This window comes from Trematomus bernacchii, unplaced genomic scaffold (assembly GCF_902827165.1).
Source record: "Trematomus bernacchii unplaced genomic scaffold, fTreBer1.1, whole genome shotgun sequence".
Taxonomy (NCBI): Eukaryota; Metazoa; Chordata; class Actinopteri; order Perciformes; family Nototheniidae; genus Trematomus; species Trematomus bernacchii.
Genome location: NW_022987593.1, coordinates 1,107,225 through 1,124,894, shown reverse-complemented (window position 1 = coordinate 1,124,894; position 17,670 = coordinate 1,107,225). Strand labels below are relative to the sequence as shown.

The 17,670-nt window shown below is 41.9% G+C and overlaps 1 protein-coding gene across 2 annotated transcripts in view; it reads left to right on the top strand.

Annotated features, from left to right (window-relative positions):
• Window positions 1-17,670, top strand: part of grin2bb (glutamate receptor, ionotropic, N-methyl D-aspartate 2B, genome duplicate b) — a 102,512-nt gene that overhangs the window by 52,507 nt on the left and 32,335 nt on the right. For both annotated transcript variants that reach the window (XM_034130513.1, XM_034130512.1), the window contains exons 4-6: window positions 5,657-5,800; window positions 8,061-8,331; window positions 10,762-10,954. In XM_034130513.1, the coding sequence (XP_033986404.1) occupies window positions 5,657-5,800; window positions 8,061-8,331; window positions 10,762-10,954 (608 nt within the window). The remainder of the gene's footprint in view (window positions 1-5,656; window positions 5,801-8,060; window positions 8,332-10,761; window positions 10,955-17,670) is intronic.

Genomic DNA, 17,670 nt, shown 5'->3' with positions numbered 1-17,670 from the left:
GGCGACGGTAGTGTGTATTCGTCATTCAAAAGAGGCAACAACCGGAAGACAGACTGCATGATAACCGAGAGAAGAAGAACAGACATATATATAAACAATATATAAACAAACAATTACTGGGGCTAGTGCAGCCGGGCGATTGGTTCACCACCATCGACCTGAAAGACGCGTACTTCATGTAGAAATTGCTCCAGAGCGCAGAAAGTATCTGCGTTTTTGCCTTCCAGGGGATAGCCTACGAGTACAACAGATTACCGGTCGGCTACTCCCTATCCCCACGCACGTTCAGCAAATGTGTGGCCACAGCGCTCAAGCAGCTGCGCGCCCATGGCATGAGAGTTTTCTTTTATCTGGACGACCTCATAGTCATGGCCAGGTCCAGGGAACGGGCAATGTTTTGCACCGCCCAATTGATCCTACACCTAACCAAGTTGGGCTTTGCGATCAATTGGAAGAAGAGCACCCCCATACCTCACCAACAGGCGTTGTATTTGGGAGTGGTGCTCGATGCAGGCGCGCTGCGCGCCACCCTGTCAGACAGCAGACGCGCGTTCCTGCTTCGGGCGGTTCGCAGGCTGCGACAGGGGGCAACAGTGACAGCTTTGACTTTCATGCAGACTCTGGGTCTCATGGCGGCTGCTCACGTTGTGGTCCCGCTCGGGTTACTCAGTGTTCACGGAAGCATCCAGAACAGGATGGGGAGGGACCTGCCTGAAGAGAGCTATAGGTGGGCGCTGGTCTCTAACAGAAACACGGCACAGCAACCTCCTAGAGCTACGGGCAGTAGTGTTGGTCCTCCAGCATTTCAAGCCCCTAATTCAGGGGAGACATGTACTGGTCAGGAGCGACAACAGCACCACAGTGGCACTCAGACATGACACAGATGAAGGTGGGCCAGCCCTGGGCGGTTCCCCAGTTCTGGGGGGCGATGTCTCAAGAGGCAGGTGCAATCGGGGCGTTACCCATTCTGGGCCAACTTCTCCAGGCTTGGCTCCTGAGAGGGACAGGCTGAGACAGGGTGGATTGTCTCACAGAGTTATTCAGTCTATCCAGGCAGCTAGAGCGGGATCCACCACAGCCTGTTACAGGCCGAAGTGGCTGGGATTCCAGCGATGGTGTGAGGAGTGGAGAATAGAGCCCCTATCTTGTGAGTTGGGCTCTATTTTGTCCTACTTACAGTTACTGGTGGACAGAGGGCTTGCTCATTCCACAGTGAAAGTGTATGCAGCAGCCATCTCGTCCTGCCATGAGGGATTTGACGGCAGGTCAACCTTTAGACAGCCACTGATGTCGCGTTTTTACAGGGGGTCAGGAGGCTGCGCCCAGTAGAGCACGCCTCCGCCCCGCAGTGGGACCTGCCGTTGGTGCTCGAGGCTTTGGTCACAGAACCATTTGAGCCTCTGGAGCTCTCCTCCCTGAAAGCACTGTCGTGGAAGACAGCATTGCTACGTGCCTTAACGTCAGCCAAGAGAGTGTTCGAATGAACCGCTCTGTCGGTGCACCCGAGTTGCTTGTGATCCGGGGTGACCGGAGCAGGGCGACACTCAGGCCGAACCCCTCCTTTGTACCCAAGAGCCTAAGGAGTGCGTTCAGGTCGAGGGCTATTCAGCTAGGGGGCTTTAGTCTTCCACCCCATAGTGGGGCCAGGGAAGCTAAATTGCACCTCCTCTGCCCGGTGCATGCGCTAGCATGTTACGTGGAGCACACGGCTGCCCTCAGACGCACTGAACAGCTGTTTGTGTGCTTTGGGGGCGGGGTGACCGGGAAAGCTCTGTCCAAGAAGCGCCTGGCAGGATGGCTTTGCGAGTGCCTTGCACATGCCTGCGGACAGGCGGGGGAGGTCCTTGCACACTCTACACGGGCTGTGGCTGTGTCAACAGCCTTATTCAACGGCGTGAGTGTAGAGGACATATGCCCGGCGGCGTCTTGGTCGGGGCACTGTTTGTCCTATGCCGCTCGCTGAAGAGAGGTGTAGGATGACAGTCAGGAGGCCTCCTTTTATACGGTGAGATGCGCGCGCATTCAGGTAGGCCCGCCCCGGGGCCGGCTACGTTTATGGAAGTCTTAGTGGATGAATGCTCGCATGATATGATCAAGGGGTAGTTACCCATAGAGTCCAGTAGAGGGCTCCGCCTGTGCTTATATAACAAGGGTTACCATACGTAACCCCTCGTTGTAGCGTTACTCAAACCGGAGTAAACAGCACATTTGCAGGAGAATATTTTCAGCCATGGATTATTACTCATTATGTTCTGCTGAGTATTCACAGCAACAGGACGGTGTCTGTTGATACAGCGGCCATGTTCATCAGGAAGGAGCTCGTCACCCATTTTAACATGTTACCCTTTATTCCAAAAAAAGACAGTATTCCTAGTAAGCTGTTTACATGGCTATTGAAAATAATTATTCCACTAATATTTCCATGTACATGCAGCCGATCATACCCCAATTCAAGTAAATGCTGTACTGTATGTCCTACGGCTAAGCTTTAAATAAATTACAAACCCCTCTTTTCCAACTGCAGTCATGCTGGTCCCTTGCTCTAGCTTTGTGTCTGTTCTGCAGGTTTTGCTAAATAAATTGAAAAAACCTGGCAAATGTAAGCTAGTAGGTTTGTGTACCACACACATATCTTACTGTAAACGGGTCAGTTGTAACCAGCGGTAAAAAAACCTTGAAGTTGAAATCTGAATACACTGTCCAAAGATTGCTTCTAAAACAATATAGTTTGATTCCACATGTCTTACTCGGAAAATAATGTATTCAATGAGGCCCTAATGTACAATATCCAAAAAGAATATGCTTTATATAACTCCTATAAAATAGGAAATATTGTCATTTCCACAATATTGTGTGTGAACTTATTCAGTGCTGCTCATTGATGTCTTCTTTGGAAGTCTGTGGGACAGACTAATAAGCGCTTGTCTACATGCCACTTCTCAGTAAAATCCACTCATTGCTGGTTTCAGTCTTCTCAGGGGACTTGTTGACGATAAGAACAAATAAAGAATACCACCAACTTCCTCTTTTAAAAACAGAAAGTGGAGTCTGTATGGTGAATAGACAGATAGTGAACATGGAAAAGGACTGGATCCGCATATGGAATAATTATGTCACGGTAAATTACATGCAGCACTCGTCCTTACGATTAATTTAGAAGCATGTTAACGCTGTAATGCTCAAACAATGAAGGAAGTGTCGGTCAGAGGTGAACGGTGCATTAGCTGCTGTTCATGCGTGAGAATACCTTCATTACCTTCCTGAAGAGATCCGAGTGAAGCCACTGTCACTGTAGGTAAAACCTCAGATTGCACACACACACACACACACACACACACACACACACACACACACACACACACACACACACACACACACACACACACACACACACACACACACACACACACACACACACACTCCCCCCTCGTTTTCACACAGCCATTCCCTCCACCAACTAAGTGGTAGTGGAGGAAGGGGGAGATGGGCTTTGATGTGGAGTTAGCGCAGCTATCTGAAGAGTGCTCAGCCTCCTGTATGACTAACCTGTATGACCAATTGAACACCTGGATGGATACACATAGTTCACGTTTTTGTATAACTGAACACAAAGATGAAACATATACAGTGCGTGCAAGTGTATGTTGTCAGCGGGGCAAATGTAAATATTCACTGAATATTCAGTGAATGTTTACATTTGTGTCATTTTAATGTAAAGATCAAGACAAGTGACGTGAGATAATTGATTAAAAAGCTTTATTTGTGTCTTCTAATTACACAGTAATGTATGAAAGGTCCTTAACACTAAGCGTAGATGATGGAGTAAAATGGACTTAAGGTATATTGACACCACTCTCTGTGTTATAAATAAAGATAGCTTATGGCTTAATTTTGCACTAATACTGTATGGGGGAAATAACAGCTAGCTGAAGTCTCTCAAAATGTAAATGCACGCCCTAGAATGCTATTACGTTTAACTAAGATGCTTAATGTGGTCAACCTGCTAAACATCTGCATGTTATCATTGTCATTGTGAACATGGTAGCAGGCTGTTATTAGCATTCAGCCCAAAAAACAGCTTGGCCTATTTACCTCCTTAAATAACTGCTAGCTCGGCTGTAGACTCCTCACAGTGGAAATCGCTCAGCTAACTGCTTGTCTGATAAAGACATCTCTACAGGTGTAATCAGGCTAACTACGTCCTGCAGCTCTGATTATTGAACACACAATCATGAGAGTGGTGTTGATCTTCTCATTTGATTAGAACAACTGGCATTCACTAAGGCACAAATGAACAAAAATCACAAAGACTTTCTCAGATGTTCTTTTATGTATGAGACCAATGTTCGAAAACAAGAGCACAAACCAAGAGGACAATACTATAGAAAACAATTGATTAATCAAGTACGTAAACACATAAACTGCTAACACTGTTGAAGGAATATGATTTAAGTCTCAAACGAAGACACAGCATCAGACTTTCATAAACACAATATATATTTGTTCAGCAAGTACACAGAAGTCCAGAATGAGTGTGTGTTGGGTCCGTTGAGGAAAGGTGTGTAACAGGGCAAGCTTGACTCTAGCATTTGTTACACAGTGCTGATACAATTCAATATATATTGATTATTACTGAACTAAGATAAGATAAGAGGTGCTTTATTGATCCCAAATTGGGACATGTTGGCGTTGCAGCAGCATCAAAAACAAAACAAGGCATTGCACAAAAGTAGAAATTAAAGAGTAGAAATAAACAATTCTAGTAATTAAACATCTCAAAATAGAATTAAAACAGCATTTAAAAAAGTAGAAAAATATACAGTAAACTCTGACAATAAAACACTATTGAAGAGCTTTAGACACAATATAAAGCAGGATAGTGTGTTAAATTAAATATAAATGTTATCCAGAGAACTATTTATTTGATGTCAACATAGACTTTATGAGGAATCCACTTTGAAGCATGACCCACCACCTCCAGTCGTCTCAGTCACCGCTCAACTCCCTTTTTCCCACACAGAGGACCCCAGACATGATGCTGTTCTTATTACAGCCCCTCTGCCATGGCCCCTCCAGTCCCTAACACTCGTGAATAATCTGTCTTGACTCCTGTGTCCTGATGAGTTTTACACGGTTTGACCGACCTGCCCTTGGCCAATATCGCACCAGACTCCTGGAGCGCCAAGAGCTCTTTTGACTTCTTCCTCTCTCCTTGGAGAAAAACGTTAGGACAAAGACGTCTGTCCACACATTTGATGCTTTCATTAAATTTCATTGAACCAGGTGGCCATCTTACCTGTCGTGCTCTCCGCAGCATACTAAATGTGCAATCAACGCTTTGATAGGGATCCTTGATAATGAATGAGTCACCTTGTTTGTGTTTTGAATATTTATAACTAGGGGGGAAAAATCCTCTTTGACATTGCACAGACAAGTAAAAACATCATAAATACAGGAGGATAAATACATAAAAAGTCATACTTTTGCAGCGCATTCATATTAAGCTCCCAGCTATAAACAGGAATATATTTGTTTGTGAGGCGTGTGAAAGCTGGACACGCTCCACAATCATCGCTGCCCTACCTTCCAGTTTCTCTCTCGTGCTGAGTGACTCATGACATCGTTTGCTGATTGGCTCCTTTTCTTTGGTTTCCAGGACGACAACTCCATGTTTTTCCAGTTCGGTCCGTCCATCGAGCAGCAGGCCTCCGTCATGTTGAACATCATGGAGGAGTATGACTGGTACATCTTCTCCATTGTCACCACATACTACCCTGGCTACCAGGACTTTGTCAACAAGGTAAATAAACACAGATACAGACATACAGGTAACATGCAGCTTGCTCTGTAAACAGCAGGACTATAACGAAAGAGTTCAGGCATCTTTATTAACAGGCCGTCAGCAATCTAACAAAACTGAGAGGTATATTTGTTGAAGATAGTTCATTTAATAAAAAGACTGATTTAATCCATTGCATCCCTTTATTCAAATGAAGCATGTTGTTCAAGGACTTCATTTTATTTAATTTTTTAGGCGAATGATGTCATAAAGAAGATAGACCTTTTATTTGAAAACTGCTTAATAAAAGCTTTAAATGTAAAAAAAAGACATTTGGCAGTCTGGTTGTATCGTATACTTAATGGGCATTTATCGCAGTAGGTGTGTATGCACTACCTTTATATATAATATACCACTAAAAGAACAATGAAGCTGAAAGAATACTTTCTGTTGATATAAATGTATCTCTCACATGAAAGCGGACTCCAGAAGCAGCAGGAGTCTTATTATAAAGCTAGTGACAGTACACTTTTTCAACCATTGATTCAAAGGAGAAATTCACTTTTGCACTGAGTACCAGACCCATTATGTATTATTACCTTTGTCTTTCGGGACCCATTATAAAACAAATATTGTGGTTTGTCATATTGTGTTCTTATCCTTTCATGAGACCTGCTGCTTTCAGTATTCTGCTCAAATACATCAAATTGCTCTTTTTCATTGCTCATGAAAAAAGAAACTACCTTTTTCTTTCTTTTATTGAACAAATTGAACGTTGGACTGAACACAAACGGCACCAATAGAAAAAGATAAATACTGCCATTTAAAACCTTTACTAGTACTCCTTTTCAACGAGCTAAAAAACTATAGTTAATTGAGTCGATCAATAGAGTGCAATATTGCAGTATTTTACATTGTGTAGTAGTAGGGTTGTTATATTATACTTATACTGTATTATAAACAAAATGGCTGTTTACATTTGCTTTAATTGAAAGAAAATGTAATTAAGTAATTTATTGAACATGCTGTAGTACTGCTAACATGTACATTCACATGTTTTAATTATATAATATGACAGTTACATGCTGATTATAAATATAATTGTGTTCTAATTCCTTTAAGGGTTATTTTATCTAATTATAATAACTATATTATTAATAGCCAGGCACTATGTACAGCTGGTGAAACGATCCTTACAAATGCTTCTTTTTCCAAGGACATGATTTTCTGGTTTTTAGCCAAAATAATGTCAAGCTTTTAAAAGTGATAAGGTTTGGCAGAGTGTGATGTAAGTGGGTAGCGACTTCCATTTTCTGATTGCTTTAATGTGAAAGGCAGATTGGCCGAGCATGTCTTTTTGAATGCGGCCCCTCAGTGAGGAGTCCTTATCTTCAGGGCTCTGAGCAGACTCTTTAAAGGGGACGGCATGAGACCCTGAATAACTTTGAACATCAGACACACACCGGAACAGAATAAAGTTATGGAAAGTCAGCTAATCATATTTCCCTTCTCTGAACAAATTTAGAGGGTTTTAAAGAGAGAAAATTGTATATATGAATCTAAGTGAAGGTTATGAATCAGGATATTTAGTGCCTATTGTTTATGAACTACATATGTATATAATGTTTAGTCTCATATTGCCTTTTTCTTAAGAGTTTACTGTTCCTATTGTATATCTGAAAACAATATTTGAAAATATATTTTTTTTAACAACTCAAAGCCCCAATGAATTGAGCAACAAGAAAAGCTCCAGTGCCAAAATCCCATTCTATCCTACTGTCTCTCCTCTCGAGCAAAAATCAGACACAGCTAAGAGATTCAAGGTTCCTTTTTCTTCTTTCAATACAGAGGGAAATAATAGTTATAATGGGAAAGGCTGCTCTCGGTCTGCCTGTTACTCAACCTCTATGACTCCCTTTGAATTGATTACCTCAAGGAACAGCTATTACTCTCTTTCTGAAACAAAAACAAGTATTTCATCCTAATGCCATGTCCAAATGTAGCTTCCTTAATACTTAAAATCACTCCTTGCTGCATATAATCTATTAACCCTGTGGTGTTGTGCTCGGGGAGAATAAGAAAGTCACGATTTTCATGAGAGCTTCCACTACCTCACATCACTCTTGTCCTACTCCCAGGAGATGTGTAAAGACAGAACAGTTTTGCTATCTGGGATCTGGAGGAGGAGAAATATCAGTCAATTCTGTTCCAGTATCTCTCTTAACAACTTGACTGTATGTGAGCAGCCCACGCTTTTTCTAAATCTCTCTTTCCTATCTAGGTCCGAAGCACCATCGATAACAGCTTTGTGGGCTGGGAGCTGGAAGAAGTCTTCTTGCTGGACATGTCATTGGAAGACGGAGACTCCAAGATCCAGAACCAGCTGAAGAAACTGCAGAGTCCGGTGATCCTGCTCTACTGCACCAAGGAGGAGGCCAGCACCATCTTTGAGATGGCTCACTCTGTGGGCCTCACAGGGTACGGCTTCACCTGGATCGTGCCCTCGCTGGTGGCTGGAGACGCAGACATCGTCCCCGATGTCTTCCCCACAGGTAAACACAAACACCAGCGGCCCGCTTCACGAAGATAGACGCTGACTCTGGCATTGATCCACCTGCTGAGTCAGACCCTAGATAGATGACATGGTTTATTCAAAGGAACCCCATCAACTGAGGCTGTGGCAGTTACCTAATCCTCCAGAGGTGCACAGTCAATATGTAACATATTACAATTGAAATTCAATTCAAAGCCAGTCAACACCGTACATGCAATTGAGTAAAGAAGAATACTAATCATAATCCATATATAGATGATGTAAATGAGAACCATACAACTCTTATGAAACAGAAACATTAAAAACACGCACAAAGTTATGTCTCCTACTTCTCAGTATTTTATCTGCATGCGCATTATTGCTTCCCTCTAAATTATTTTTTAAAGGAAAAAAAAGATAAAAACAGATATTAATCTGTTGCACAAAGCAGTCTATTTCTTACCTGATCTTTAGTAGGACGACTGTACTTTTCTTTGTATTCTCTGTCAATTTAAAACCATATAAGACATTATTAAAACACTTCAGACGTAGAGCTGAGACGGGGCAGGGCTTCTGCTCACTAGTCATTAAGGCTAGTGAGGTTTATTTCCAAGGGGATACTGCAGACTCTGGAAACTATTTCCCTCCTTTGTGCTCACATTGTTAGCAAACGTCAAATTAAAATAAATTTTGTTTCTTTTATATTTTGGTCATCAGGTGTCCCTTATTGTTACATTGGAGACATGGCTCTCGTGTGAGCCTGGGGGCATGGTGGATGCTCTTATGGAATACAAAACAAGTCTCAAAGAATTCTTGTTAAAACAAGCCTAACACAAAAGACCAGCATATACTATACTTGTGAAACAGAGTAAGAGGTGTTCTTAACATTTAATGGTTTAAATAGAGATACTCCGTTGCTGACATAACAAATGCAGGTAATTAAGGCTTTTGCAGAGAGGAGCTCATTAGGTGCCTCATGTCAAAGTTTAAACATTAAGTAACTATTGCCAAATTAATTATGATGCATCTTTTTTAATTATAGCGTAAACAACACCAAAACAACTAACTGTCGCTCTCTCTTTTTCTCCCTCTCTCTTTCTCTCTCCTCAATCAATGGTGTTATTAACAGTTTTTAAAATTGACACCACTTGACTTGACTGGATAAGATGAACATCCTCAGAGGGAGTTTTCAAGGGTTTGTTTGTCCTAAAACATGCCCTGACAGTCATACAGAATATATGTAATCAAACTGCAGCTCTGGTGCCCTCTTGATGCTCTGTGCCATTAAGCATCCTTTTTAAACTGTGAACATCCTACCCAGGGCACAGGATGTAAAACACTCTTACATTTTGGAGTGGTTGAAATGCTTCCTGTTTATCCTCTGCTTCATTGCTGTAGAGCTAAACACTGCAATCTGTATTACAATATTATGTGATAAGTTTTCCAAAAGCTTCATATTGAAATGTGGGCACAAGTGACAGATGGGCTGGTTTGCATATATGCAAATGTCCTCATTGTTTATTTGCACTACACTGTGCAAGTCAGAGATAAGGTGCATACCGATTTCTGTTAACCTCAGGTGAATGACTTTTAGGGGTTCATATCTGTTCATTTTATATCATTTTATTGTGCAATTTCTTACACAGATATGAGATAATAAAGACGGAAAAGCTTTATTTGTATAGTGTGGCCATCAGCTGTGAGCCGGCCTTACCAGAGACATTATGAGCGTCTTAATGGTAGTATTCAGAAAATATCTCTGAACCCCTTTGTCATTTTACTAAAGCTTTCCCTCACACCTTCATCTTCACCAAGCATGTCTGAAGCGCTTATTTTGACTCCTGTATTTCCACATTTTAACTTGTGTGTGAAACCAGTGACAACACCAAGGCTGTCTGAACATGCAGCTTTGCCTTTTTTCCAAAAGATGTACTGTTTAATGTTTCAAATGTGAACACATAATCCAAACCAGCCACACAAAATGACCTGAGAGCGCAGTTGTTCATGGGTGTACTGTAAGAAATGGATGCTGACATGTGATAGCCAGCAGTTCCTCATGCTTGGAAAGCCAAGCATAACAAAATGAGCTGAGGGATGTTGGTGGTCTCCACTGACGCTCACATTCAGCAGCTTGTTTTCATGCCATTTCAACCTGTAAGACCTAAGTAACACTTTGACTGTGGCTTGTGTAAAATTAAGATATTTTAGGTATGACTGCCCTCATGATTTGGTCCCAGTGTTTTGCCACTTTTCAGCCTCTTATAAAAGACTTTCATTTCTTTTCCCCCTCCTGCATTTTTTTATCGCACTCTGCCTGCCTTTTTGTAACCTCACTCTCTTCTCTCCCCCCCTCTCCTTTTCATCTTTCTCCATATTTCTTTCTTTTCCCACTTTCCATTCATCCTTTTTCTCTCACCTCTCTCTCCATCCCTCTCTCTCTCTATCCCAGGGCTTATCTCTGTGGCATATGACGAATGGGACTACAACATCGAGGCCAGGGTACGTGATGCAGTGGCTGTCATAGCCACGGCGACCTCCACCATGATGCTGGACCGGGGGCCGCACACCCTGCAGAAGTCCAGCTGCCTCGGGACTCCGGACAAAAAGGGCTCCAACACTGGCCACTCCAAGGAAATACTGAAGTGAGTCAATGCAGCGGGGAGGGGCGGTCAGAGGGAAGGAGGGGGGAGGGGCGGGGGTAGAAAGATACAAATATTAGTGATGAACACTGAACGTGTGTAAGTAAAATCACACACCTGAATAGCTTCTGTCCAATCATAGTTCACCAACTGTTACCAGCCATGACAGGGCTGTCACATCTTTAGATTTCTCTACATGCTGAAGCGTTGCACTCTTGTTTTGGAACAGGAAAAGGAGCAGAGACTCTACCTCTGCTTTTTCCTGTCAATGAGTGAAACCCAGAGTGTTTCAACACTTGTTGACCATACTTTGGAAGTGCATTGTATGACCAATATCTTAGACCTTCCACTCTCAATTGTGATCCCACTTTCATTTGTGTTTTCTTGAGAAGAAAAAGCTTAACTGAAATCAAGCAATTTAATTGTATTATATAGATTCAGGTACGTTTTAGACTTAAGTAAATTCATTTTTTTTCACTTACTTTATTTGGTTAGGTTACATGCTACTTATGATAAATAAGTATTGGCTTACACTAGCTTCCTCCAGTTGATAAACTCTGCTAGTGACAGTTGTCAAACCCAGAGAAGCTGCTTTGTTTAATACATTGACCCATTGTTTGAGAATTACTGTGAACTACTGGAACACGTTTGTTTTAATTCACACTTTCAGCACAGATCTTTTGTCTGTTGCGTTGTCACTTCAAATACACAAGCTGTGCTTCTGATTAAATACTACTTGAAGTGTTTACCTGGTACAGGAAAGACATTCTTACTTTGCTGGAAAAACATGGCAAATGAAAAAGCAATACACCATGTTAACCTAATGGTTATCTGCTTTGTAATATATTTAGCTACAAAAATGATAATGGGATCATGTACAAAACAACAAGAATGGCTGAATGTATTTATATGAGTCAGAGTCAAGGGATTCTGCTGGTATAATCACAGGAAGAAAATGTGTAGTTTGGTTTTCTGTGGCTGAAACACAGTAAAAAATATGACGATAAATCCAGCAGACGGGCAGTACAACATAGACTGGAGATACACACAGGCAAGACAACACGTTCCCTAAGGAGAACCACTATCTGTTTAATTAGCCAATAAAAACATGAGATGAACAGCGACATTAGGCCTCAGACTTATTACAACACTTTGTATTATCTTTAGCTTAACCCACAGCCATCTTTTCCTCTTCCTCTGAACTTCCTTGTTTTTCGCTTTTTGGCACATTACAGAACAAGCAGGAGCATTGGTATTCAATAATTAATCCCCATTTAACTTCATAGGGCAGGCTTTTACAGTGCACATTGATCAGCGATTCCACAGTTAATTGAATGCTCGGGGACATCTGGATTAATGAAAAAAGAGCCAAAGAACAAGAGTGGACTTATAGCGAGCCCACAGAAGCACACATGCAAACACACATGTTGTTATAGCATGACATTTTACTGCTCTTCAGGGTTTAATCTAATAAAGGCTTAGAGTTACTGATGTCATTCCTTATTAGATGTTTTTCAGCCTTACACAACTATGCGCCTGCCTGCCTTTCATCCCTCTGTTTTCCGTATACTTAACATTTTCTCTGCTTTTGTTTGTTTGTCTCACTGTCAGTTTGAATTTGAGGAATATAAAGAACTAGGGAAATATTATGCAACCTCCCCTGGCACTGCTGCATTAATCTCCAGGTTGAGGTTGATGTATTACTGTAGATTTGGGTCTCATTTACCCATGTTTCTGTTTTTAATATCAGGGGCACTTATCCGTGCTGTGTAGCAATCCGCCACCAACACACCTGAGAAAACAATAACACCGCAGCCATGAATATTTCAGTCCCCAAAGGGCGCTATCAGACACAGGGTTAGCTCTCAATCATCCGTCAGGCACACACCTGGGACGGTGTGTGTGTGTGTGTGTGTGTGTGTGTGTGTGTGTGTGTGTGTGTGTGTGTGTGTGTGTGTGTGTGTGTGTGTGTGTGTGTGTGTGTGTGTGTGTGTGTGTGTGTGTGTGTGTGTGTGTGTGTGTGCGTGTGTGTGTGTGTATGCGTGTGTGTGTGTGTTCGTGTTCGTGTTCGTGTTCGTTCCAACAAACCATCCAATTTTTCTCCATTTGACTGAGCAAAAGTAGAGACTCTGGATTGGTGGGTTTTGGTGGTAACCCTAGAGACCTGAAACACACACACACAATTCCACCTATTCCATCCCCTCACCCCCAGAGACAAAAGCAATAATAAGGCCATATGTCTCTGCGTGGTCCTGTATCGCTGGGGGCCACAGTGGGCTGCATGCATGCTGGGTAAGCATGCCATCCTGTCAGCGCTGATGGACAGGAGAGATGGGAGGCCCCAGTGAGTCACGCTCTCAAATTTGTTTAGGGGCTGCTTGACCTTATGGGGCACACACACAGAAACACGCATATATAAATACATGCATAAACCGAAAACTCTCGCAACACAAATAAGTAAACACACACACACACATAGCTCTAGAGGCCATCCATTGTATTTCCTGCCAGACGGAGAGGACAGGAACACTTGGGTAATGAGAACATGTGCTCCAAGTGGTTTTGGTTCAGGCACTCAGGGGTTGTATGTTGCAGGGGAAGAGATGTTTCTTATTATTTTTTTTGAATCTGTCTGTGCGCTTGCGTTCGAATTGCCTCTCAAATCCCTGTGCTGATTGAAATGCCGCACGGGTAGATATGATGCAAGTGATGATTAATAACTTGAAGTGAGATTACTTTCATGTGATCTGACGCTTGCCTTCATGTCTTTGGGCCGGCTGCAGTCCGAGGCGTATACTAGAGCTCAGTGAGAAATATTCGTCTGCAGGCCAACTGACCCGTGTGCTGCCTCATGCATGTTGTTCTCATTCTGTCTCACCTTTAAAGTAGATGGTGTTATTACATTTCTTAATGGGCTCAATGAAAGTGTTGGTCTTATAAATCCTTGCACAGTTTATTAGAAGTCAAGAAGGCAATTTCATGGCGCTTTTGGACATTGAGAGAACAAATTACGTATTTTTTATAGACCCTTTCTTTCCCTGGAGGTGTGACAGAAATGTACACGTGTCTCCTGCACGCCATGTCACTCAGCCTCTCTTATCTGAACTACTGTAGGACTGAGTATTGTCAGATCTTCCACCCTTGGTTCTCCTGTCTTTCACATTTCTGGCTCTGCAATGCTCTTACAGCAGTCCATTCTCACTGTAAAGCACTTTCAATTATATTAAATGAAGCTAGAACCTTTAATCAGAACGAAATGTTGGCACACATCCTAATTTCCTATATATACATACATTGTAAAGATGGAAGATTATTGTATTTAATGACAGGGTTACTTTTATTTACCTCATTTCACTCATCTGTGTCCTTTACCTTATTCCTGTGAGGGACATTTAATTGCCGTTGATATAACCAATCGATATTTCATATGGCCTTTTACTTATTGGATCTGTGACCAACATCGCACATCTGTTTAAAGTTCAGTGCTGTGACGAGATTATAACATGTTTCAGTGTTACCGCAAGTACATAAATGTACTTTTTTATGTTTTACTTCCATCCATTTTTATTTTCATTTGAGTTTTTTAAGCCACTAAGTTTTCTTAGTGTAGTAACTTAATACACATACAGTCGTTTTAAACAGTACATAATTTGGCTCTTGTTGGACTTTGATAAACATGAGGGAAAGGGCTCTGTTGAATCCAGGTTTCTAAAGACTTGGTGTCAGGTGTGTGTAGCAAATAGCAAAAGGAAACAATGTCAACAAACTCACAAAATATGTTATAAGTGGATCATCAGAGGCAGAACATACATTTTTTTTTCTGTCATTCAAAACAATAACAAAGACAGAATTTGGTTGCGTGGGATCACGGGAGTTTGTCGTTGCTCTCAGCTTCTCCCTGGTAGGATTTCTTTATTTGTCATTCTTCAGGAGGGTTTTACAGAGAACCAAATTATCCCTATATGTCTCCTCGTCTCCAAAATAAATTAACATGGTTCTTGAAACTGTTAAAAACAATTACTTAAACAGTTTCATGTACAAACGTCTGATAAAGTTTATGGAGAGAAAGACCCCCTGGAGGGTCTGCAGGCCGAGTTGCCACCAACGTTTGCTCAGCTTATTTCTCTGATAAAATATATAGTCAAAAACAACCAGTGTGTCGTGTATGTTAAAACATTTTAATGTGGTGTAAACTGACATTAGACTTATTTTACCTTTTAAACAAGCAAATTACATTAGTCAATCAGTAAAAAGGTTGTTTGAGTTTCTCTTTGGCGTTGAAGTATGCATTGGCAAGTCACAATTCAAATGAAATCATCAGATAAATTATTAAAAAGCTTTTCAGTCTAACCCTGTCCAAAAATATCTTCTCTCCAAAAAGACATCTTAGTAAAGTGCTGTTAAAGAAAAATCCATGTTACCTTGAAACAAAATCTGATGATTTTTCCTGAGATGAGAGACGACCACTAGAAACATTTGAATGTAAGTTTTGCAGACTGTGGAAGGTCAGTGTCCTTGTCTGTTAATTCCTTGTTCACATTTTAAATGAGAGAAGGGGGTCTCTGATTCACTTCTCTCTCTCCAGACTCCACAGACCGTCTGATGTCTCCTGCTCCACAGGGGACCTCATGGCTCAGATCACATGGCGCTCCTCTGGACTCACTTATTAAAGGCTGCAGCTCAAAGACACTCAGAGCCTCACATCTCTCCTATGAGTTGTCCACATCACTCTCTATTCATGCTGACAGAGGGGAGCCACCATTCATAAATGAGTCAATAAATAAACAACACATTTATTCTTTTATTTGTATGGTTTTTTTGTATTCAGTTTCAGTCCCAATAAATACATTTTGGGGGGATTTTCAAGTAAATCCAACAATGTATCTGGGAGAGATGCTAGTTGGTGGCTACTTTGAGTCACTTGGTAAAACAGTTGACTTTGACCAAACTGGCTGTCATTGGACTTTATTTAATGAACACAATGATGAGTCATGCTATAAACAATCAGGCTGATGGTTCTTGCTATTTCATTATTCACAACACAAACTATTCTTTTATGTGTGAACGTGATAACAATAAAAATATTTAATTCTTGAAATATCACGGTTATCATCCATAACAGTACATTGCAACATCACTAGATGTAGTTAAAAGTAGCCCTGGAGATTCTTTACTTTTCAGATGAAATATGTTTTAGTGAAGCATGTCACGATCCCACCACGCCTGGCTCTGACTCACACACCTCGGTACAGGAGTAACAGCCGCTGCTTCACAAAAAGCAGAAATTAAAAACAATAAATCTAAGATCTAGCACTGAGGCTTGCAGTGTGAATGTAATTTGTTCTGGAGTGAACCCTGAGTGGCACAGCTCTTACACCGTACGTACTCTTAGCATAATTTAACATATTTTTAAATTCTTTCATATTACAGTCTCCTCACACCGTCCCTGTACCCTACAGGAAATGTAATGTGCAGAACACATTTCATCAGGAGTTGGTAACTCTTCAGAGTCAGGTCTTCTGCAGTCATCCCAGATTATGAGTCATCCACCCATCCATACAGTATGTGTGTGTGTGTGTGTGTGTGTGTGTGTGTGTGTGTGTGTGTGTGTGTGTGTGTGTGTGTGTGTGTGTGTGTGTGTGTGTGTGTGTGTGTGTGTGTGTGTGTGTGTGTGTGTGTGTGTGTGTGTGTGTGTGTGTGTGTGTGTGTGTGTGTGTGTGCAATCCACAGATTTACTTGCAGTAATGCACATCCTGGTTATTTATAATTGCATCCCTGTGATGCAGCGACAGAGAATGTGTGACCCTGTACGGCTTCACTCCGAGATAAATTAAATTCATATCAAGTGGTCCTCAAACACATATGACGAGATATTAGAGGGAAGAAGCGGGATTGTGTCCCTGCCATTGATGATTCAGTGTCTCTGTAACTAAAACATAAATTCCCCTCACAGCCAGTGATTAGTTGGGGAACAGTTGGTGAGCCGTGCTGCATATGGCTGTGATGAAGCAGCACGAGGCTCTGCTAGCTGCTCATCACAGTAGTTTTAATTTTTCTTCTTCCAGCAGAGAGAAATTCTGACATGAGAAGGGATCAAACGGCGCATAAAACCTACATCAATAGAACAGGGACACAAAAAGAGAAAAAAGAGCAGCCTCCTCTTCTGTAAATTCACAGCATGCACCAGTCTTTGTGCCGGCACAGGTTAATGTGCGGGCAAACGAATCCTATTGATGTGTGATTTGATGCGCTACTCAGAGGTGAGATGGAGAGATTGATCTGAGAGTGAAAGACAGCATGAGGGGAAGTGGGTAAACACTCAGGTTTGGACAGAAAAAAAATACTCCTCTCTGTCAACCAGCCCCTCTGAGGGTGACATTACTGTTCCCATGGCAACGCAGCTGATTGCAGGAAAAATTGCTGTGGTTGTGGGTGCCATGGCAACACATTACATTATGCTGGTGTTAAGACACTCCTTGCATGTGTCCCTATGTTGCCGTTTTGCGTAATGCTTACACATGTCAACTCCGTCCCGATGACACACACACACACACACACGAAGTAGAGGCCGCTACTGGTCACAGAAGTCTCCATGGCGACAACAAGTTGGACCTCCTGAGCCTCCACACACACACACACACACACCGCCTTGATCTGTTCGGTTTCCTATTCACACCGAGATTATGTTTGGGAGGCTAATCCCATGTTACACACGCATT